Raw genomic sequence first — 24010 nt, 5'->3', positions numbered from 1 at the left:
GATCAGATGAAAGAGAATTACACTTGTAATTACAGCTGTAGAGAATTACAGAATGGAGACAGAGAGAAGGCCAAGATTGGCCTGGAGAACAGGTGAGGATTAGTAGGTGAATATTATGTCAGAGAGAGAGAGGATGAAGCCAGGTGCTGGAGAAAGATTTAACCCAGAAAGGTAATTTTGAATTGGATTCAGATGATGGGAAGCCAGTGAAGATGATGGAAGATGAAGGTCTTGGAGTGAAAGGGTTGTCTTGCTACAGCATTCTGAACTCCCTGACATTTAAAGAGTAGGGATTAAGAAAAACTATTAGTTGAAAGAGGAAGTAATGAACTCACAACTAAGGATTTCGGCATAGGCAGAGCTGATGTTAAGAGGACTTCTGGCCATATTTTAATGTGGTGAAAGACAGACAAGCCAGGGAGATATGAGAAGAAAGAGAAGGCCCTTGGTCAGCTATAGGATAGCAGACCTGGAGAGCAAAGTTATCATCTGAGTTAAGAAGAATGGGAGTGGAGTCATGGATACAGAACAAAGAGGACTTCTTATTACCCAGGAGGAGTTAAATCTGTGAAGCACTTAGTTGCTTACAGATACCTCATAGGCAGCTCTTAGAAAAACTTACAAGACATTAAAAATAAGAGGATTTGACATCCCACTGTCCAACTACATTAACTATTTACTGACATCTTGTTTTACTTTGTTACTGCTCTTGCTGCAAGTTGGTGGTATTTCCCTACAGTATTTACTAATGTAAAATGTTATAAATTCTGTTGTTTTTCCATCTATTAATTATTTTTTCCAGAGCTCTTTAACAACTGCAGTAAAAGACCCTATATAATCTTATAACATAGAAAGCAAAAGAGGTGTGATCTGGCTGTCCTTGAAGTCAGTGACAGAGTACAGGTAATCTTGGGGCTCAGAGCACTAGACTGGGATTCAGAAGATCTGGGTTCCCCGCTCTGTTTTTGACACTCTGTGAGCTTGGGCAAGTCACCTAATCTCTCTGCACCTCAGTTCCCTATCTTAAAATGAGGGTAATAATACTGACCTGCCTCACAGAGGTGTTGTGAGGACACATTAGTTAGTGTGTGTGAGGTGCCAAAAGCTTCAGATAAGATTGCCAAAGACAGACACAGACTGAACATCCAGCCAGGCTGCCTGAAGGACCTAGCTAGAGATTGGTCTGCATGGCACTCCATTTGCAAGGAGGTTCCAGCACTGTGGGATTTGCCCTGAGGTACTGAGATACTTCAGTTGAGCACCATAGAAAAGTCTATAAATAAATAGCAAAACTCCCATTGACTTTAAACAGGAGCAGGATAGGGCCCTGATTTGAGCTACCAATATATTGATGAATTGACTACCAGTGAACAATAAATGTACAAAATTTAAGGATAATAGCTCGTTCAGCCTAATGAGCTAGTGTATTGGCACCCCACCTCTGTTACATGACTCAGGATTTGGGGCTTCCTGCTCTTTACTTTAATGATGAACTGTTGTGGGGCCTAGTACCCCATTGGCTGGATCTGATTCCATGGTGAACACTTCAAGCCTTGGTGGAGCTCATTTCAAACAGGAACATGAAGTTTGGAGCACCCACAGTGGAACTTGAGACTGTGGACATCAGCTGATACAGAGACGTCTTCATCTTGTAAACAGGCATAATTGTCACGAAAGGTTGAGAACCACTGGCTGGAAGCTAAGTAGGATCTATAGATCAGCTGCTTCCCTTGACAATACAATAGTTTCCTCCTGATACACAACAGCAATAACGCGTTCTGAAAGGAGGCATTAACAGGGATAAAAGAATGGTTTTGCAAGTAATAAATACAAGGTTATTACTTTCTAAACCCATCCATAATCACTGGGTATCGGCCTCTTTGAGGGTCAGATTGCTTCAAGAGACACATTAATTTTATGGTGCATTTTACTAATTATTAACTTCCTTTTTCTCTTGAGCCTGATACTTCAGTTCCACGCCTCCTGTCAAAGAAAGGCATGATCTGAATTGCTGTGTGCTGCATGCTCCCTTGTCATAACTTCCATTATTCTACACCATGCCCTTGTGTAATGTCAGAATTAATTGCATGCTTTTCAACAGGCATTTTAAGACACACATGAACCTAATGAATTATGTTTTGCTAAAATGAATGAACGAGTACTAATCCTGTGTTAAGTTGCAAAGAATACAGGAAAGTATTGGATCAAGGATCAAGGTAGAAATAGTCATTTAGTGTGTCCCTTTCTGAGTGATAGATGTTGTGCTTTGTGGGAACTGTTTTGCCTCGGGTTTTACAAAAATGATGTGAGTATTGTTATATTTTTCACATTGAAATTTCTTTCAATCAAACTTGCCACCATGACACCTTAGGCACAGCAGGATCGTTTACATTTTGTTTTGTTCTTTTTGCCATTCTGCCGCTGTGTAGATCAGGATATATGATAAGCAGCCCTTAAAAATGAATGAATCCTAATGATCCTTATACATCCTCTTTCTTAATGGAGCATACAACACATGGGGTGGAGAGGGAGCCGTTCTTGGAGAATAATGCTTAGACAATTATCAAGATAAGGCCTAATAGACTTCAGGGTCATGATATATCTGGGAGGTTGAATCAATTATCCAATGTGACATCATTAGTGATGCAACTGCAGCCTTTCTAATTAATACTTGCCAGAGATGGAAGGAAGATGTTCTATTAACTGGCTCTTGCCAGTTCTTACTGAAAATTAAACTATTCACTATTTATTCAGAGTAATATCACCTCATAAAAAAAAATTCTATAGCTATATGTTGGCACAGCAGACCCGACTGACAGAACCGAGAGACAGAAAAGCTTTTTATGCCGGATGGAAACAGAGAGAGTAACAGGCGAAGGAAAGCTTTTGGTGTCCAGAAACATAAATAGCCAGTCTTTGAAGTCTCAAAAGGTGGTGTATGGAGAAAGTGAAAGGCCTTTGATGTTATGTTGTCATTAAAAGCGATCTTTGAGGCCTCTACATTTCAGACGTGTTGCTAAAGAGGTAGCAAGCTCAGCCCCAGTGGATGGGGAGCAGCTGGCATACTCAACAATAACTTTCTTTAGCCACTTAGCGGGCACTACATGCTAAGGGAAGTCCCAAACATTACTCCACCACAACAATGCTAGTAACTACAGTGACTGCGTCTACACTAGCAAGCTGTAATTCTCCACTGGTGCAGCTCCACCAATGGTAGCAACATTGGAGACTGGAGTGTGGACGTGGTTTATGGCTTTTTACCAGCATGTGTGAGAACTGACTAATTTTAAAAAAATCAGTTTGTAATAAACATCCCGTAAATAGTATGTCCTCACATTTTTTAAAAAATTCCTTCTTTAAATGAGTTTTTCCATTGGGGTTTTTCTGCTCATGTTTCTTTTTATAAACAAGGGAGAAACTAACCAGCTACACAGGGACAAAGTGAAATTGCCTGTACACAAAATGCTGCCAATGCATAAACAAACTGGAAAATAGAATAATAATGCTCACTGACTTCTGTCCCTGACAGTGACCTTTAGATTAAAACCTTCAGACAGAAAGGTGATTTTGCAAGGGGATGGCATGCTTTTGATTGACACCTGGGCGGCAGACAGATGGTAATTCCCTGAGTTGAAATGTAGGGCTCAATCCTACAACTTGCTGAGCACTCCCAACCCCTAAAGTCACCAGAGACAAGTTGCAGGTTTTTGGCCATTAGCCAGAATACCAGGATTAATTCTGATTTGACAGTTCAGGCTTCCACGGAGTCCTATATTCCACATTGACACTGTAGCATGATTAAGGCTGGGATTTTCAAAGGTAAGTAAAGGAGTAAGGCAGTTGACTCCCCTTCACTTTTAATAGGGGCCAGTCAACTAAGATCCTTAGATGCCTTAGATAATCCCAGCATAAAGTTCTAATAGCATTACTGCTGGCCTCTCCAAAGATGTGTACGATACTTGAACATACATTAAGGAACACGTGAAACAGAGATGTCCTAAAACTCTGAATGGGATGAAAAAAATCCCAAGGTTTCCAGTCTCTTGCTTTGATTAATTAAAAGTCACTGTGAGAAGCCTGACATTTCATTCTTCAATCAGGTGCTTTCTTTGTCACAACTTAAATAAAACATTTTAATAACCAAAGGGGGGAAAATAATTTCCCTGGCTGCTATTCAGGAGCCCATTCCAAAAATCTCCCCTTAGCCATGTTGGCTTTTTGTCAAAGAATAATTTAAGTGGCATCTGATGGAGTCTTTCTACTTGTGCCACTCTCATATCTTGCCAGAAAGTCTGCCATCTCAAAATACACTCTGGTCGTATTTTTGTTAAATGTCAGTTGACATCACTTTTTATTCCTTTTTGGAATTCGCAGCATCAACTAGAGCCTATCCACTCACCATCTATGTTGAATTTGTTTTTGTTGTTTTCCCGTTAGGTTTCACCAGCGGCACAGCAGATGCAGCCCACTCAGACAATACAGCCGCCTCAGCCCACCGGGGGTCGCCGGAGAAGGGTGGTGGATGAAGACCCAGATGAGAGGCGGCGAAAATTTCTGGAAAGGAATCGAGCGGCTGCCACACGCTGCAGACAGAAGAGGAAGGTCTGGGTGATGTCACTGGAAAAGAAAGCAGAAGAACTCACCCAAACAAATATGCAGCTTCAGGTGTGAGCTACTGTCTATATTCCCAAGACATAGAGGCACTGTTTACATTCAAGGGCTTTTGGTACACCACCAGCCGCTGGTTCTCATATGTGCTACCGCTGCACGTTAGATTGATAATGAGAACACAGACATACTTAAAGTTGACCAATCAAGATATACACTTGTAAATGAAAAACAAAATTTCAGCAAAACCAGCCAGGAAAAGCTTGGGATTCAGAGGCTTTACTGGACTGAGTCATATATTTATTTATTTTTCTTGTCACTCTTTTTATTTTTTTTTTAAGTGACCGTAACTCAGCTATAAAAGGCTTCTTCAGAAAAGGGTATGCAGCTAGTCCTAATTCAAAGACAGCGGGACACGATTATAAATAGAATGGCCCGGTGGTAAGAAAAAGAAGGAAACAGAATATAAATATAGTCTGAAAGCGATAAGTGGTCAAAGTGCAGGCAGCCTCTGCACCAAAGGCACCTTGATTTTGTCTGATTAACGGCTGCTCTTGCAGTTGCTAGGAGTCACAAGCCCATGCCTACTACAGCCCTCATTTTAAATATGGAGGCATGGCTTATCTTAAGCAGAGTAGACTCTGCTCTGAAAAAGTTGTAGCTTTTCACACTGGGACTCGTCCCATCCTTAGCAGCAATGGCACATTCCAGAATCTAGATGAGAGCAGCCATGTATTGTATTGTGAAACTCAGAGAGCCATATTTGGTCTGTGGACCATGTTTTGGCCTCCACTGGTGGCACCGGGTTTTCTACAGGGATTAAAGTACTGAAGAAAGGGATTCTGGGGGTGATGATGAACAGCTAGCTCACAGCACATGCTGGTTGGCATCAGTACATCTACAAGCCTAGTTGCATTCAGTGAAGGGAAAGTTAAAAAAGAATTACCAGAATCATAGAATCGTAGGACTGGAAGGGACCTGGAGACGTCTTCTGGTCCAGTCTCCTGCACTCATGGAAGGAATAAGTATTATCTAGACCATCCTGATAGGTGTTTGTCTAACCTGCTCTTTAAAATCTCCAATGATGGAGTTTCTACAACCTCCCTGGGCAATTTTTTCAGTTCTTAACCACCCTGACAGGAAGTTTTTCCTAATGTCCAACGTAAACCTCCCTTGCTGCAATTTAAGCCCATTGCTTCTTGTCCTGTCTTCAGAGGTTAAAGAAAACAATTTTTCTCCCTCCTCCTTGTAATAACGTTTTATGTACTTGACAACTGTTATCATGTCCCCCCTCAGTCTTCTTTTCCACAGACTAAATAAACCCAATTTTTTCAGTCTTCCTTCATAGGTCATGTTTTCTAGACCTTTAATCAGTTTTTTGCTCTTCTTCCGACTTTCTCCAAATACTCCACATCTTTCTTGAAATGTGACCCGAGTTGACTCATATTTAGCCTGTGATCCACTGTGACCCCCAGATCTCTTTCTGCAGTACTCCTTTCTAGGCTGTCATTTCCCATGTGTGCAACCGATGTTCCTTCCTTAGTGGAGTTCTTTGCATTTGTCCTTATTGAATTTCATCCTATTTACTTCAGACTATTTCTCTAGTTTTTCCAGATCATTTTGAATTTTAATCCTATCCTCCAAAGTACTAGCAATCCCTCCCAGCTTGGTATCATCCTCAAACTTTATAAGTGTACTCTCTATGCCATTATCTAAATCACTGAACAGAAACAGACCAAGAACTGATCCCTGCGGGACCCCACTTGATATGCCCTTCCAGCTTGACTGTGAACCAGTGATAACTACCCTCTGGAAATGTTTTTCCAATCTGTTATGCACACACTTTTTAGTAGCTCCATCTAGATTGTATTTTCCTAGTTTGTTAATTAGAAGGTCATGTGAGACAGTATCTAAAGCCTTACTAAAGTCAAGATATACCACACCTACTGTTTCCCCCCAATCCACAAGGCTTATTACCCTGTCAAAAGAAGCTATTAGGTTGGTTAGATATGATTTGTTCTTGACAAATCCATGCTGACTGTTACTTATCACCTTATTACCTTCTAGGTGTCTGCAAATTGATTGCTTAATTATTTGCTCCATTACCTTTCCGGGTATCATATTGCCTCTATATAAATCCATGGTATATCCACATCTTGAATACTGCGTGCAGATGTGGTCGCCCCATCTTAAAAAAGATATACTGAAATTGGAAAAGGTTCAGAAAAGGGCAACAAAAATTATTAGGGTATGGAACAGCTTCCGTATGAGGAGAGATTATTAAGATTGGGACTTTCAGCTTGGAAAATAGACAACTAGGGGGTATATATAGAGGTGTATAAACTGATGAGCGGTGTGGAGAAAATTAATAAGGAAGTATTATTTACGGTTTCTCATAACACAATCACTATGGGGTTACCGAATGAAATTAATAGACAGCAGGTTTAAAACAAACAAAAGGAAGTGTTTCTTCACACACCCCACAGTCAACCTATAGAACTCTTTGCCAGAGGATGTTGTGAAGGCCAAGATTATAACAGGGTTCAAAAAAGCAATAAATTCACGGAGGATAGGTCCATCAATGGCAATTAGCCAGGATGGGCAGAGGTGGTGTACCTAGGTGTACCTAGCCTCTGTTTGCCAGAAGCTGGGAATGGGCATCAGGGGATGATTTTCGGTTCTGTTCATTCCCTCTGGGGCACTTGGCATTGGCCACTGTCAGAAGACAGGATACTGGGCTAGACGGATCTTTGGTCTGACCCAGTATGGCCGCTCTTATGATCTTAGGTACTGAAGTTAAGGGGACTGGTCTGTAATTCCCTGAGTTATCGTTATTCCCCTTTTATATAGATTGGCACGATATTTTCCCTCTCCTATCTTACTGGACTTTTTGAAGATACTTTCTAATAGCTCAGATATCTCCTCAGTCAGCTCCTTGAGTATTTTAATGTGTATTTCATTAGGCCCTGCTGATTTGAAAACATCTAACGTGTCTAAGTAATTTTTAACTTGTTCTTTCCCTATTTGAGCCTCTGATCCTACCTCATTTTCACTGGCATTCATTAAGTTATACATCAAATCACTACTAACCTTTTTGGTGAAAACTGAAACAAAAAAGTCACTTAGAACTTCTGCCATTTCCACATTTTCTGTTATTGTTTCCACCCCCCGCCCCCCCTTCCCTCATTGAGTAATGGGCCTACCCTGTCCTTGGTCTTCCTCTTGCTTCTAATGTATTTGTAGAATGTTTTCTTGTTACCCTTTACGTCTATAGCTAGTTTAATCTCATTTTGTGCCTTAGCCTTTCTTTCCATCTTTCCTTTGCACCAGGTTAGTTTTCAGTGGTGCCTTTAATATTGTCTCCTTGAGAAACTGCCAGGTCTCCTGAACTCCTTTATCCCTTAGATTTTCTTTCCATGTGACCTTACCCATGAGTTCTTGAAGTTTGTTATAAAGTATAATTTTTGAAGTCCATTTTCCTTATTGTGATGTTTTCATTCCCTCCTTTCTTTAGAATCATGAAACCTATCATTTCATGATCACTTTCACCCAAATTGCCTTCCACCTTTATAGTCCCCACCAATTCCCCCCGTTGGTCAGAATCAAGTCTAAAATGGCTGTGCCCCAGGTTATTTCCTCTACTTTCTGAAACAAAAAGTTGTCTCCAATACAGTTCATGAATTTATGGGACATTTTGTGTTTTGCAGTATTACTTTTCCAACAGATGAGTGGGTAAAGTCCCCCATTACTATCAGGTCTTCTGTTTGGGCTATTTCTGTTATTTGTTCTAGAAATATCTCAACCACTTCTTCCTGATTTGGTGGTCTGTAGTAGACCCCCCTACCATGACATCACTCCTTTCCCCCCCTTTTAATCTTTATCCAGAGACGTTCAACTGGTCTGCCTCTCACTTCCTTCTGGATCTTAAAACAAGTGAATTCTTAATGTACAATGCAGCACCACTTCCTTTCCCTACCCCGCCCCACCCTTCACCTCGTTCCTGAATAAGCTGTACCCCTCCACCAGTATTCCAGACATGAGACTTATCCCACCAAGTCTCAGTGACACCATGTGACAGGATCCCTAGGGTACAACTGGAACTGGGGTACCGATGTACCCACTTAATCCTCCAGTCTGGTCTGTCTCTCACAATGCTTTGCTAGTGACAAGCAACAAATCCCTCCATACACTGTTATCACTCAGTACAACAACACACAGAGCCCCACATCCAGCTAAATTGCATGAATGCTCCCTGAACCACTCACAAATCACACATAGGCACCAGCAAATCTCCCAAGCCCCCATCCTTGCACCCAGAACTGTACCATCTTGCCCTGGTCAGAAGCCTGACCAGTATAAGTTTATTATCCAGTCTGACCCTTCCTCGATGTGGAGAGTACACACACTAGCCTTTGCAAACTTAAATGAGAATTCCCAAGCACTTGAAGCAAAACACTGTTTTAGGTAAAATATAAAACAGGTTTATTAACTACAGAAAGATAGATTTTAAGTGATTATAAGTGGTAGGCACAAAAGGTCAGATATAGTTCCAAAGAAAATAAAGGCGAAGTGCGCAGTCTAAATCTTAAACCTTATTAAGCTAGGCAGTATTTCAATCAAGCAGTTTTCCTCACTCCAGTGGATGTTACAGATAGGTTATAGTTCTTAATACATAGGCTGCCCCTTTAAGCCTGGGACCAGTCTCCTCAGTTCAAGTCTTTGTCTTCCCAGCATTCTTGTTGCTTCCAGCACAGGTGAGGGACGAGAAAGGCAAAAGCATGATGCCACTGTCACCTATTTTATATACTCAGTCCATTTGCCTGGAAAACACTAGCCCCAACATGTCCTGGTGGGCTTTGCTGAGTCACAGAGATGAATAATGCCCCACTGTGTGTTGCGTGCACAGCCCTCTTACAGCATTGTAAATCCCTCCTGCTGATTAATAGTCATTTAACACCTCCTGGGAGTGAGTTACCTCCTTTGTTGTCACTGGAGAACTAGCAGAGGAGACACTAAAACTTACAACATATTTCAGTGTAATACAGCAAAATCATATAACTTTACACACACTAATGATATACATATTTTGACAGAAAAATGGGTTTCAGCAGATCATGACCTTTCATATGCTATCTTACATGGCATGCTTTGTATGAAATATATCATAATTATATGACGGGGTCAATATGGGTATTTTGGGGTGTTGCTTTGAGTTGGAGTGCCACACACCTATTAAGTCATAATTCAGTTTATGTACTAATACTTCCAGTTCTTCCTGTTTATTCCCCATACGCTTTGCATTTATGTATAGACATCTTTGCATCTGTCACCATAAACCCAAAATGGTCAGATATCAGTGCCTTTTCAAAAATATTTTCTTAGTTCTGAATGCAGTGAAGTTTTTTAGAATTGTTTTCAGGTTCTTAGATTTGAAACTTTGCAAGGCTGTTATGTTGCATATATACCACTGGAATATCCCCTATACCAGAGTGAGCTTCCCATAGCTGGCTACCCCAGCATTAGGAACATTTTGTACCAGCAGAGCAGCAGAAAGGAGCCACAATGTTGCCGAGGATCAGTCTTGTGTTGCCAACAGTTTAGTTTTGAAAAGTAAAGAAGAATTGGGGGGAGGGGGGGCTGTTCTTAGTTTTTGTATATTTTAAAAAATTAAATGCCTAGGCCTTTTGGGATAGGTGTAAAGAAAGGAATCCCCTTTTCCTTCCTAACTATACACCCTGTTTCTATTGCTTATGTGGTGTTTTTCATCTATGAGTGAAAGAGAGAAATCCATAGAAATCTCCTTGGCTCTACCAATGCTCTATAATCACCAGCTGGTGGGGATTGATGTAAGTGGAAGTTTCTGGAGATAAATTGGACAATCATTAAAAAACAAATGTGTTTGTTTAATGTGAAATCAGACTGTCCTAGGAGTTGTTAAATTTACAGACACAACCTCAGTCAAAATTGGGATTAGAACAGATCAGGTGGGAGCAATTCTTAGACAAACCCAAACTCCTTTAATTTTAAGAAGGAACCAATCCCTGCACTCAGTTAATTAAGAAAACAAGGTTTCACTACTTGGTAAATTTTAAATAGTTGTTTTGTGGCAAACTAATCCTTTTTGTACCAAAAGGCATTTTGACCATATAGTATGACAAATTACATTATATAAATCTACAAATTAAAATACAGTTACTGGGAAATCACTAAAATATGTTTTTACTATATATTACTGTATTTCTATGTCTGTGGTTGTTGAGAGGGCTCTGGATAAGTGGGTCTAACATACCAGGGATGAGGGAGGTATGGTGTACCGTGAAATTGCAGGGACGAGTAATATTTCTACAAATCACTACCCACACTATCTAATGGATCTTTTCCCTCTCTGATTCTATGTATGATTCTATAAGCCTTACCCATAATAATGAAGAGTCCAGATTTGCAAGCAAGATAAGATTACTTTATTTTTTTAAAAAGGCAAAATGTCACATTTTAGATCAAAGAAAAACCTGGAGCAAGGATTTTTTTAAATTAAAAATGTCTTTGTTAAGGCTGTTTTATTTAACATTTGTGTTATTTCCCATCATACCAGGCACTGTCTTAAGTAAACGTCTCTTTTTCTTTCTCTTTTTCCCTAGAATGAGGTTTCCATGTTGAAAAATGAGGTGGCACAGCTGAAACAGTTATTGTTAACACATAAAGACTGTCCAATAACAGCCATGCAGAAAGAGTCGCAAGGATATATAAGTAAGTAACTGGTGTATTTCCATGGTCTGCAATCATTCATAAGAACAGCAATCAAAGGTACCAGTCCCTTCCTCTAGCCATTCAGTACCACTCTTTCTGAACATCACAGAATTAAGGTTTTAAATGAAATACCTGGGGGGTGAGCAGATAAATGTAAAGGAGCACTCTGAAGACTGTTATGTACTCTAATCCTGCAATTGATTGCTTGAAGGCAACCTACTGCATTTGCCAAGAGACTGACTTCTGCTGGATTGGGACTGTATGTTTTAATGATTATAAATTTGCCAAATAAACTTATGTATTTACCAAGCACCAACCAAAAATGGCATGGTGTGGTTCAAGCATAAAATAAAACTAGTCTCTACTCCATGGTGCTTGAAGCAATGGCACTGCGCCTGCAATGAGATGCACACAGATAGACACTCGTTCTCCTGCAGAGGAGCCCCAGTGAACTCAGTGCTCCATTCTGACAAATGTATGACAGGCAACAATGCTGGTGGGTCCAGTAAAATACCTCAGAGTGGATCCTTAACATGTACTTTGGTAAATGGTGTAATGGTGGAACCCAAAAGAGTCTAATCACAGAAAGAAAAACTAAGCAGGAATAAATTACAAACATTTTCCTCCAATGAAAATAATACCGTACTCCGAACTTGGTATGTCTGAGGTACGCAATTTCTTCTTCAATCTCTTCTTTAATATTCATCCGTCATTAAAAAAAAAAAGTTAATGAAGATACTGGAGCTAACTAGAGAGAGAAACAATCGAAGTGGACATACTGCACGTGTAGGAACAGGTGTTCTGCTTTGCTGAGTTTCTGCTCAGCATGGCTTAGGGAGATAGCTATAACTCCCTGCTTCTCTGCCTGGCTCCAGAATAGGTTAGAGCAGCCTGAGAGCTGTTCTAATATATGCCAGATGGCAATACTTCCCTAAAGCAAAAAACAGCCAGAGTTCAGTGTGCTCCAGCCATATCCCCAACATACATGCACACACACCCTCCTCACCCCACTCACCCCCGCACTGGTGTCTCCAGGAAGAGTTGCACATATGCCAGCTATGCCAGCTCTATGCCCTCTGGGAGTTTCTTTACATTAGGAGAATCATCAATATGGGAAATAGGGCCCGATTCCATCCTCGCTGCACCAAAGTGAATAAGGCCTAGTATTAGTATTAGTCCTAAGGACAATGGGATTTCATTCTTTACTACTAAGTCTTGCTTATATTAATGTTTCTGTGCTGCATTGCATTTTAATGCATATTTCAATCCCTTCTGCTGCAATAAATAAAGCATTTAAGCACCCAGTTACCAACTCTCGTAATTTTAATCACAAGTCTTGTGGTATTTGGCCTTTAAGAAAAAGTCCCAGCTCCTAGAGTCAGGTTATTACATGACTCTCATTTTTAAAAGGGAGTAAGTTTCTAGCCCTCAAAAGCTTGAAAATGTGAACCTTAAAGGCTCTAAAAACCTCAAAGGCAAACAAACAAACAAAAAACCCTCCATATCTGCTATTGTTAAAATCTCATGATTTTGAATTATTGGAGTTGGCAGGACTGCCTCCTTGGTGGTTCATCTTCTATTTAACAGTACTGTAATACATCACAGGCGTTCAACATGTACACATCATTTTAGTTTGTGTGTTCTTTTTTTCCCAGGTCCTGAGAGTAGTCCTCCTGCAAGCCCCGTCCCAGCTTGCTCACAACAGCAAGTCATCCAGCATAATACCATTACAACTTCCTCTTCCGTCAGCGATGTCGTAGGAAGCTCCACTCTCAGTCAGCTTGCCAGTCATAGAACAGACATGAACCCAATTCTTTAAAACGGATTGGTCAGAAACTGCTATGGGAGAGTGGTAGCATAATCAAATGTCCTTGTGTTAAGGACATTTTCAACACTAACTCAGCCCTGGAAGACTCCTCAGTCCTTGGAAGACTCTGGCTTTCATTTTTATAGTTATTAAAATATGCCTTTTATACTTAGTTACAAAAAGGGAGTTATGCAATTAATATGCTATCAGCTTGGGAAATGCTTTGGTGCTTTCTCCAATTTTTTGGTACCAGTTACTTGTTTATAAACTGAAATGTTTCTGTACATAGTTGTGTTTCCTTCTTACCAGTCTAGCCCGAGGCCTCAGAATCATGGAGTTTTGTTAAACGGCAGCTTGTTAGCCAAAGTCATACATAGCTAACTAGGAATAATTAGGCTATATAGATATGCAGGGAGTCTGGTAATAGCACATGAGAGAGTGAGTTAGCTTTACAATATCATCAGAACCCCACTCTGTATTCAGAGAAAAGAGTGGTTATATAATACATGGATATCAGAACAAATTCTAATCCCAGGTAATATGCCCTCTTGTCTTGCTTTCCTCTTTCATTTCCCTATTGTCCCTCTTCTAGTTAAGCTCTCTCTTTTGTCCTTCAATTGTCCTTGCATCTTCCCTCTCTAAACTCTGTGGCTCTGTCTCCTTCAAGCTTCCTCCTGTATTCGCCTTCCAAGTCTCTCTTCTCCTTTTTTCTTCTGAGAATACTAATGAAGAAGAAAAGACTTCATACCCAACTTATATTCCCCTCCCCCTCCCTGTGGAAAAAAACTGTTGGCATGGTCACTGCTTTCAATAGCCCTTCACCCACAGCTGGGCTGCACTGAACTTTTGCTTTTTAAAAAAGAAATATGCAGGAGTTTAATGCTCCTGATTTAGTGTTTTAATAAACAGTGAAAGTAGTTTAGCCACAGGTGATGCACGATTGAAAGCCAGCTGTGCTGGTGCTAGGGAGAAGGAGCCTTGCAAGCTTCTGTTGTAAATGTCCATGGCAGAGTACAAGGATAGCAAATCACACCTGTTTATTACAACTGTTTTTTACACTGTCAATTGTTAATGTAGAAAAGCCATGTAGTATATAATAATTCAGAAAGGTTCTATTCACTAAACCAGTGACATTGTTCCATCATCAACTGCTAATAGCCTAAGATTTATATTTCATTTATAGCCCATTAAATCAGTTTGACCAGTGAGGAATAGGTTATTGTTAACTACCAGGAAAAGACCAGTTCTTCACAGCTGATTTTTTAAACATATGTGGGACAGATCCTTAGCTGGCATAGATCAGTGTAGCTCCGTTCACAAAAGTGATGCTATTATCCTAATTTAACTAGCGGAGGATCAGTCCCAGTATGACATTAAAAGCACTTTTCAGCTGCTGTATACTACAAGAATGCTGTAAATTCTGCTATATGCTGTGGATGAAATTCACCCTATGCAGAAGGTCAACAAAAGGCCGAGGCACTTCTTGTATCCTAATTAAGCCCAATTTTGAATGCTTAGGCCTGGTAGGCCTTGTACTGGCCCTCTGCACAGAGGTGGCTTTCACCCTTAGATAGTACCAGTCACATATGGGAAATCAAGCATCAAAAGCACAGTAGATAACAGCCAGTTAGTTATATTATTTTCAGTATGTTTAGACCTGATTCTGCTCCCACTGAAATCAGTGGCAAAAATCCCATTGACTTCAATGGGAGCAGGACCAGGCTCTTACTCTGTTGTGATAAATGTTTGTGACTGCATTTTTTTAAAAAAACAAATGCTAATTAACATTACTCCTGGCAAATACTCTACTGCTAAACACTCTTCATTCTCAAGCTGAGTTGTTTTCCTCAAAGGTCATTTCATTGTTTTTAGAGGAATAATAGTTTTTTAAAGGGTGGTTTTTATTTAAAGAAACAACAACCAAACAAATGAAGGCCTCTCCATCCCACTTCCCTCTCCCCCCTACCCCCCCGCACCATGAAGCAATGTAGTGATTAGAGCCCATTTTGAAAGGGAAAGCAATCGCTAAGGATCTTGAATCATCATTTCTGATTTAGTTTTTATCTTGGTAACTCAGTTAACTTTTTATCCATATTCTTAAACAACTCTCTTTCCATTTATGCAAATATTTTTGGAAGAAGAATTTTGAGTGTACAGTATAAATCATGACTTGATTATATAGTCTAAGAACCAAAACAATTAAGAAAAAAAACAAATATAAAGGATTTTCTATTATATTTTAGCAAACATATACTTTTAAATATTGAATCTGTAATTCATTTTAAATATTGAATCTGTAATTCATTTTTAAAGTCCAGTTGTAATAGCTGAATGGTTTTGCTTCCTCATAGCTACTAAGCAAACTTTTGTTCAAATATACAGCTTTAAACATAAAGTTCCAGTTGAAGCTCCATTATAAAAAACAGGAGGTATTATCGGTCCAAATTTCATGCCTCACCATTAATCCCTGCCCCACCTCACCTCCCCCCAAAAATGCCATCATAGTATTAATTTAGTTTAAATCTTTTTTTTTTTGCATGGATAGCACTTAAATACATTATAAAAGAACTGTTGATAATAGAAAAACAAATGAGCTACACTGCACTAGAATTAAGATTTGGTTTTACTTCTGTTCAGACTCAGCTGAAATATTTAGCTGTTAAACTGAAAGCCTCTACAGTAAAAAAAGAAAAAAAATCTTGCCTGAGTTTTGTTAAATCCAGCAACTTGACAGTTTGACTGATGTGTATTATATATAGCTCGATTATGTCTTTTTTTAATGCTAACTAGGCAAGTCAACGATGCATTTGCCTAAATGTGTAATTATAACTAATTGTCTCCTCTCTATACTATTGGCCTATAGGTATAATTGTTATTAGTGATGTGGAAATAAGTAAAGGATGAAAGCTATTTGCTATTGCTTCTTGTAACTCTAAGTGCAAGATTCACAGGCCAAAACAACATGCCGCATATTGATATTAGGTATATCACTAAAAGGACCAACCATACCACTCACCTTTCACTGCTCAACAGATTAACGTCCATCATGCTTAAAATATGCTTGCTTTTTGGAGGACTGACCCTGCGGCCTTTATTTAGGCAAGTAGTCCTTACAAGTCATCTCACTGGAGACTCTGATGTGTAAGGACTGCAGGAACAGGGCCTATGTCTTTCTCCAGAGAACATCTCCTGTTTAGCAGAAGCAGCTTGTTTTTCAGTTCTGGTATTCTAAATCCACTTTCTGTGCTGTTTCATTCAAGGATAAATTCTAGTTTTTCCCTGGGCTACTACTGGAGACTGATACACCTGCCTTTCTTCAACCTATTGCAGCCATCATCCAAATCACTGCCAGTGAGCTATCAGAATGGCTCCCCAGCCTTATTTCATGGGAGTTAACAGTACAGATGGAGTATCCTGGCCATGTTTCTCATTCAAAATGAAGCATCCACATGTTAAATATTTCTATGTACAGCATCGCTCACTGTGCGACATTGAAAGAAAGTATGTTGGAAACCCCAGCCATGGATGAATGCAATACTTTCCCAAAAGTGCTGTGTTGTGATTCAAACATTTCATCCCCCTGAGTCAATTTATGCAAGCCATATTCATAACACCGCCTGTGGGAGACATGTTGTGTTTCTAGGACAATGCTGAGGAGGAGGATGTAGAAAATTTCTTGTTGTTTGGAGTTAATTCATGCAGTATACCTAAATGTATGCAGCTCATGTTCTGAATAGTGGAAAGTCAATGGTTCAACTTCAGGTGATTACTAGCCTCAGTATATGTGGATTTTAGCATGTTAACTGATCTTGTCCTGTTAACTAACAAAACCAGCTGTAATTGTTGTCAAAAACCTGTTTTTTGTGGGGGATTTGTATTTTTTTAAGCAACAATATTAAGTGTTTAAAACAGCCTTTTAGTTAGCATAGAGTGTGCTTTTTAGCAGCTAACAACACATTTTTTAAAAAAAAAGTATATAGTGAATTTATGAAAATTCATGAGGACCAAAGCAAAATTTAAACAGGAATCTATTAATGTAGTATTCACATAGAATTTTATAAAGTATTTATTAATAAATGTTATTTTAACACATTCCATTTGAACAGTATTCTTGTATGGAATCTGGTTTTTTTTAAAGTTACAATATTAGTTTTGCAATAAACTACTCTAGATGTATGTGTATCGTAATCTTTTAGGGTCTCGAGCGGAAGTCGTCCATCTAAGATGGAAAGGTTTGCTGAGGTCTTTTGTACAGAAATTCCTAGGATTAATTGTTTTCTTTAAAGCAGCATCTGCTTTTTGTAACAACAAAAGTTATGAACTTACACTTGTTTCCTCTTTTTTTGAAAATGTGTTCTCTCATTTTAGAAAGCACAGGTAAGCTAAAGGGAAATAATACATAAAACTGGAAAGCCTGTCTTTACTAGGATGATTATATATATCACCAGTGGAGATCTAATGCCATTCTTGCTTCTTTTCTAATATTACATAGTGAGTTGCACTATACTGCCTTACCATTGTCCCTTCTGTCTTTTACTAAGCAGTCTTGAGAAGCTTAGTTTAGACCATTGAAGCTCCATTATGTATCAGATAAAATTATTGGAGAGGGAAGAAAAACTATTTTAATTTGTATAAATAAAAACTAAACAGTGCCTATAAAACAAAACCAGTTACAACTAATTAATATCTCAGCTCTACAGTTCAGTTATTTATATTATTTTACAATTGCACTTTAGCTCTCGCTCTCCCTTATTGAATCATTTAAATGTCTGCACCACATACATTTATATGCTTTCCCTGTTGGCATATCTAACGTTTGTCTGTCACACCCACCCAAATGGAGGACGGCTAAGAGAAGCTGAGTGCAGCCAATCTGCAACATGGCTTAGACTTTACACCTTCTTCATGATGGCATATAAATGTTTTATTATGCAAAGTACGTGAGGCAGCATCAAAGGTATATTTACTTATAGTTTATCTCATCCTGAGAACCAAAGTGTCCTGTATACTGTATGGCAGGAGACTGGCTCTTTTGTGCATTATACTGCCCTTTGACTGTTGTTCAGCCCATGGTAGCTATTGAGCTGCAAAGATTACAATGGCCATACAATGTGTTTTGAATTTTGAGTCCATAAAATATAATGTTGCCTCGTAACTTAATAGGGGACAGCACCTTTAAAAAAAAAAAAGACTAAAACCTAAAGACAAACAAAAGGAATAAAATCTCCCGTGAAAAAGCTCATTCATCTGAAGTAGTCACCAAAGATGATGAAGTTTGTGTTCACGTGTGACTCCTTCCTAGTGCTTGTGGTTATCTGGTTTTTATCACTGGCTTTATGCTTGGAGCTAAATTGCTTCCCAGGGCTTGTTTTCTTTTCTGTGAGTCTTCCATACCTTTCAAAACTACTTTTCAGCAAACTTTAAAGACAATGTAAGGCTGAAATGTCAGTGTGGGCTAAAAGATTAATTCTCTACATGGGAAGTCTGAGCCCTTTCCAAGGTTTTCCTTGGCTAGGAATCAATAATTGTGATCAGTGATATTTAGACCAATGTGTAATATCTGATATACAGGATCTGTAGGTCCTGTCTTAAGGCAAGCTAAACATTGCTTATGTTAAGTTTCATGGTGCGAAACCATTTCAAAATCTTTGTATTATTTTATAATGTAGCGTTGGCCTTTTGTCACATCTCTAAACAAAATATTATCCTCTGAGTCTGCTTCACACACTGAAAATTGTAGCTTTCCAGCAATTGCAAGAGAAGGGGAAAACCAATGTTGATAGTAAAGGGAAATTTTGAGGGGAAATGGATTTTCCATCCCTCTCCCCCTGGAGCCTGCTAAAAGATCCCTGGCAGGGACAACTTTTACCACGGCTCAGAAAGATACTTCTGAAAGGCAAACCATTTCTGCAGCCCTTCCTCAGGCAAAACTCAATGATGTTGATTGCTTGAGTAAGGACTTCAGGATTGGGACCCAGGTATTTCCCAATCCATATTCATGGGGTTCCCCTCCATATATTGCTCAATTTAAACACTGATCAGTTGCTTCTTTTAAATATAGTTACTATACAGGAACACTGATTTTTAAAGAAACTTTTAGCACTGCTTGGAGTAAGCCTAAACTATGGAAGTCTATAGATATATATTAAAAAAAAGACAAAAAGGTGCTGTCACTTTAAGTTTTGGGCTTGAGGTTGTTTGTATTGTACTAAAGGGTTTGTGTTTGTTTGTTTGTTTTATTCTGTAAAGTAACCACCTTCCTCACTGGAAGGAGAGAATTTTTTTTTTTTTTTTTTTTTTGGTACATAAGTGTAAATAGGTGCTGCGGCATTTAATATGTTTAATTTTATGTTACGCTTTTTGTTGCGTCCTGAATACATTTATTGTTACAAATGGACAATGCGTTCATTGAAACTGTTCAACTAGTTCAGATTTTTACATCTCTTTCTCGCTAGAAGAGACAAGATTTTGTGCATTTGTACAAATGTTAATATCACTGCAATTCCAATATAATAAAGCACTCAAATGCAAACACTGCCTCGAATTTTGCTGCATCCATTTGTATGAGCGAGGAAGAGAGTGGAAGGGGGGATGGGGGGGGTGATGGCGGGGCGTCAGAAGATAACCTGCCTGAAAATAGGCTAAATTGGTCAGCAGAGTGTTTCTTTCTTAGCTTTCTCAGAGGTGGAGATATTGAAGGCTGCAAATCTGCAACATGCTGAGCCCCTCATCATTTACTGGCATCAGTGGAAGAAATTCATTCCTGTGCAGAGGCCCAGCATAAGTCCAACATTGCACATAAGCCCTGTGTGGGATTCAAGTGCTGAACAGCTGTATGCTGGGCCTCTACACACAGGTGAATTTCGCCCACTGATCATGAGGGCACCCAGCACCTTGCAGGATCAAGTCTTAGGGTTGAATTTTTCTCCTGTGCAGAGGGCCTACCCTAGGCCTCAAAAAGTATGTTTACACAGCAAAGAAAAACCCATGGCCAGCCCATAGACACTGAGACTCTCCCACATTTCACGGTCCTAGAGCCTGGGCTCCGGCCTGAGCCCAGACGTCTACACAGTAATGAAACAGTCCTCCAGCCCAAACCCAGTGAGCCCAAGTCGCCTGGCACAAGCCAGCCGCAGAAGTCTGGTTGCTGTGTAGATGGACCCAAAGTGTTTCTAGGCCTTGTATGAGCCTTCTGCACAGGGCTGAATTTTCTCCTGAATTACTATATGCTCCTTATCCCAGCAGAATTGTATGAGCTGCCTCTACTCTTCCTTGTCAGTAAATTTTTTATATCTGAATCCTTTAAAATTAGGGTGAGCCCTCTGCAGCAGCAAACCAAGCTTCAGGGGCGTCCCTGTGCTGCCTGGCAATAACTCCAGTAAGAAATGAGCAGGAGAAAGGTCTTTCAAGAGCTGAAAGTCTGAGAAGACTTTGCTTATGGTCCTCTGTTGCTGTATCTCAGTGTCAAGGTGCCTCCTTCCCCTGTGCAGAGTCCATCACAATTTCTCTCTCTTTCCAAAGGTTGCTCCTGACCAGCAATGCCAGCCACCCCAAAAAGGGACAGGGAGAAGTTAGGGCCATGCAGCACACTCCCACCCCCTTTGCAATGGCTTTCAGAGTTCACTGACTGTGCAGGAGGGCACATCCTCTCTTTAAGGATGGACACAGTGGTTGTGCTCCCCAGAAACTCAGAGGCACAACGGCTCCGAGAGCTGCTAACAGGGCAGGACTGTTCTGCATTGACACCAAAGCAGGGCTCTATGCCACAGTTTAGCCTCTGCCTGTCCAACAAGACTGCAATGTTTAGTCCCAAATTACTAAAAAGCAGGGTCAAACCTTTAAAAATAGCTTGCCTCTCATGAAGACACATCACAAGACTACTGTCAATGTGGTTATATTAACATCTAACAACATGAGCTAGGAGACTTGTACTTATTGCGAGGTATCACAGTCCTAGACAGCCCAATCCTTGGTTTCCTTCAAAGAACCAAAACCAGACTGTGTTGTGTTCATTCCTGTTCTGCACTAGACACTGTTACGATTCATCTCTCAATGATACTCCATGCAACATGCATCTAATAAAAAGTTACACTTTTTAAATAAAATTCTCAATATTGCCTGTGCCTTCCTCGATCTGGGGGGCAACTGAGACCCAATCCAACTCTAAGTGCAAATTGGATTAGCCACAGGTTGCTCTAATTTTCAGCTGCTGCTCCCTACAGATTGTTCCACCAGCCAAAGATTGATAAAGCCCACTGTACTTTGCTTCAGTCCCTTCTGCTGCTCAATACACCTCTGCCTGTGCCAGTACACCTCTCTTGTCCTCAGCTGCCTGATTAAGACGCCTTTAAGTCCCACTGTTCATTTACATGTTAGGAAGGCACTGGTTAGGGGGTGCTGGAAGTAGGGTGTGGAGGCGCTGCTGCACCCTCTGGCTTGAAGTGATTTCCATCATATAGAGGGTTTACAGTTTGGTTCAATGGCTCTCAGCACCCCCACTACACACATTGTTCCAGCACCTCTCTAGGAAGGTGTTCAGTACAGTACTACAACAAAGAACTAACTATATTGTATGCCGTTCCTAACTGCAATATTAATGGAGAAACATGCCACTTCACTTCAAGAGACCCATGACCAGTGATGAATGATTATAGACCAGAGTAGGAGGAGGCAATAAGTTGACCACAATATACCCAAATGAATATCCACAAATCTGGGAGTGTACATTTGAGGGTGACAGAAACTTAGAAGGGAAGACAATCCAAAAGAGGTGGGACACGGGATCTGGAAGTAAATGGAGCCAAATGTTGCCAAGCTGCAATTGCATCTGCCACAGAAAATTCTGATGTAATGATGATCGGAGTGAAAAAAAGGTTAAAAGAAAAATAACAAAATGGGCTCTACCCGGCCTTCCGTTCAGACATAGCAAATTCATGGACGCACCAGACATTGAGTAGAGTGCAGGACAAGGTGACGGTAAGCTGCAGACCAGTGACCAGGATAAATGACCTGAGCATGCTAGTGGAATGACATCTGCAACTACCAGTTCACTGTCTAGCATCATTAGGAAAGTAAACTATATTTAGTTGCAAAAAATAGAGGAGAAGCAAGGGGAAATCACCATGGCATTGTCCAAAAGGGCTGGGAGCCCAATCCTGGGGTGTTGTACATGATTTTGGATGTCATAGTACAGGATGAACAAGAAAAGTTACAGAAAAAAAACAGCAAAGCAGCAAAGCTCTGGGTTTATAGCCACACTAGTTTCGAAAAGTTAGGCTTGTAGGTATTACATTTCATGTGTTGATATGAACAGCGTAAGTCTGAGGTGTGGTCAGATGCAAAGCTATCATAGGCGAATGAGAGGGCATGAGCTAAAGCTAAGGCCTTGTCTACACAAGTAGTAGCCATTTAGCTAAATGAGATTAGAAACTGATCTAGTTAAATCAGCGCAAACCCTTTTGTGTGGCCATGCCTGAAATCAGGGTAAAAGTGCCTTGTAGCAATTTGGCTTCAGTTTCTAGGCCTATTAGTTAAATCTGTCCAATTTGTGGGTGTAGAAATGGCCTCAGAAAGGAGGCAACACTGTGTGCATTTGAATGCACAGAGCCAGAATCTCTGCAGCAATGTAGACTCATTTTGCTGCTCAGTCGGCAAAAAAGTACTAGAAAGCAGCCTGCTGGCGATCCCTCCAGCATAGGGGAACCGCCCCCCCCTCCCCAACAGAACAGATATATGTCTAGCACAGTCAGCTATCCCACAGTGCAGATAGATGGCTGTGATCAGACCCTGCTGTGCTCCAGCTAGCCTTGCCTGGGAGACAGCTCCTCAACAGCCTTAGCAAGCCAGCTAGGTAGTCTAGAGCAGCCTCTAGCCTGTTCTACCTAAGGTCAGTGTAGAACTACTCAGAACCAGGAAACTGCATCTTACTTCTCTGCAGTGCCCCACCCTGAGAACCTGGCCCACATGCAGTAATTAACACATGAGCTGACTCTGTAAAGAAAAGCAAAAGGAATGGGATTGAAAATAATTTCACAAACGAGTCAGGCAACTAATTAAAGGGGAAGAAAGCCATTGCAGTTATTTGGGGCATGTGCTGAATCCAGCTGTCTGTTATAGTACGTATTAGAGCTTCTTTATACACTGACTGTATGCAGTGGGGACATTAGTCTTAACATAAGGTATACAGGTTGCATGGGCCATGTACCTGAAGCGCTTTTACTTCAGTGCACTAAGTCCTTTTTTCTCCAGCCTGCTTTGTGTGTTCCAGTGCAACGTAATGCCATATTATGAAAAAGACTCTTTAAAGCTGATAAAATATTTAAGACATGTGTTCTGATTGTGTTATGTAAGCAAATACCAAGAGAAGTCTGACCATTAGTGAACCTGATCAGCCCAATCTCCAAGGACCTTTGAGAACAATCAAGACTAGCCTTAGCTACAAGCAAACAAGGAAGTGGCCACTCATGCAGAAAGCAGCAAAGAGGTGTAATCTGCAGGGGATCCAGGGATTTGAGCATGCCGACACCCTACTGAAAAGTTAGACCCTTCAGGGTAAATCAGCAGGTGGTTTTACAGGGAATTGCATTCACCTGATAGCAAGAGGAGTTAAATGAAACAAAAATACTTGACCAGAACTGCTCAATTCATTAAAGAAGTTGAGATGAGAAAAAAAATAAAATAAAGGGCAAAATGGAATTTTGAAGCAGGGGCCTTTGGATTATACAGATTTATATAATTAAGTGCAGTAATAACATTTTGCATGGAATACTTCATTCAGTCACTTTTTTTATGCCCACAGAATCAATTACTGATTCTTCACTGAATATCATCAGAGCTAATTCCAATCTA

The 24010-nt window shown here is 40.2% G+C and overlaps 1 protein-coding gene across 4 annotated transcripts in view; it reads left to right on the top strand.

Moving 5' to 3' along the window:
• Positions 1–15262, top strand: part of CREB5 (cAMP responsive element binding protein 5) — a 355572-nt gene extending 340310 nt beyond the window's left edge. For all 4 annotated transcript variants that reach the window (XM_073333614.1, XM_073333615.1, XM_073333612.1 and 1 more), the window contains 3 exons: positions 4438–4665; positions 11247–11355; positions 13011–15262. In XM_073333614.1, the coding sequence (XP_073189715.1) occupies positions 4438–4665; positions 11247–11355; positions 13011–13174 (501 nt within the window). In that variant the 3' untranslated portion in view covers positions 13175–15262. The remainder of the gene's footprint in view (positions 1–4437; positions 4666–11246; positions 11356–13010) is intronic.
• Positions 15263–24010: the final 8748 nt, after the last annotated feature.

Source organism: Lepidochelys kempii, chromosome 2 (genome assembly GCF_965140265.1).
Source record: "Lepidochelys kempii isolate rLepKem1 chromosome 2, rLepKem1.hap2, whole genome shotgun sequence".
Lineage (NCBI taxonomy): Eukaryota > Metazoa > Chordata > Testudines > Cheloniidae > Lepidochelys > Lepidochelys kempii.
The sequence above is the reverse complement of the archived record's forward strand: the minus strand, read 5'-3'. Positions and strand labels throughout refer to the sequence as shown.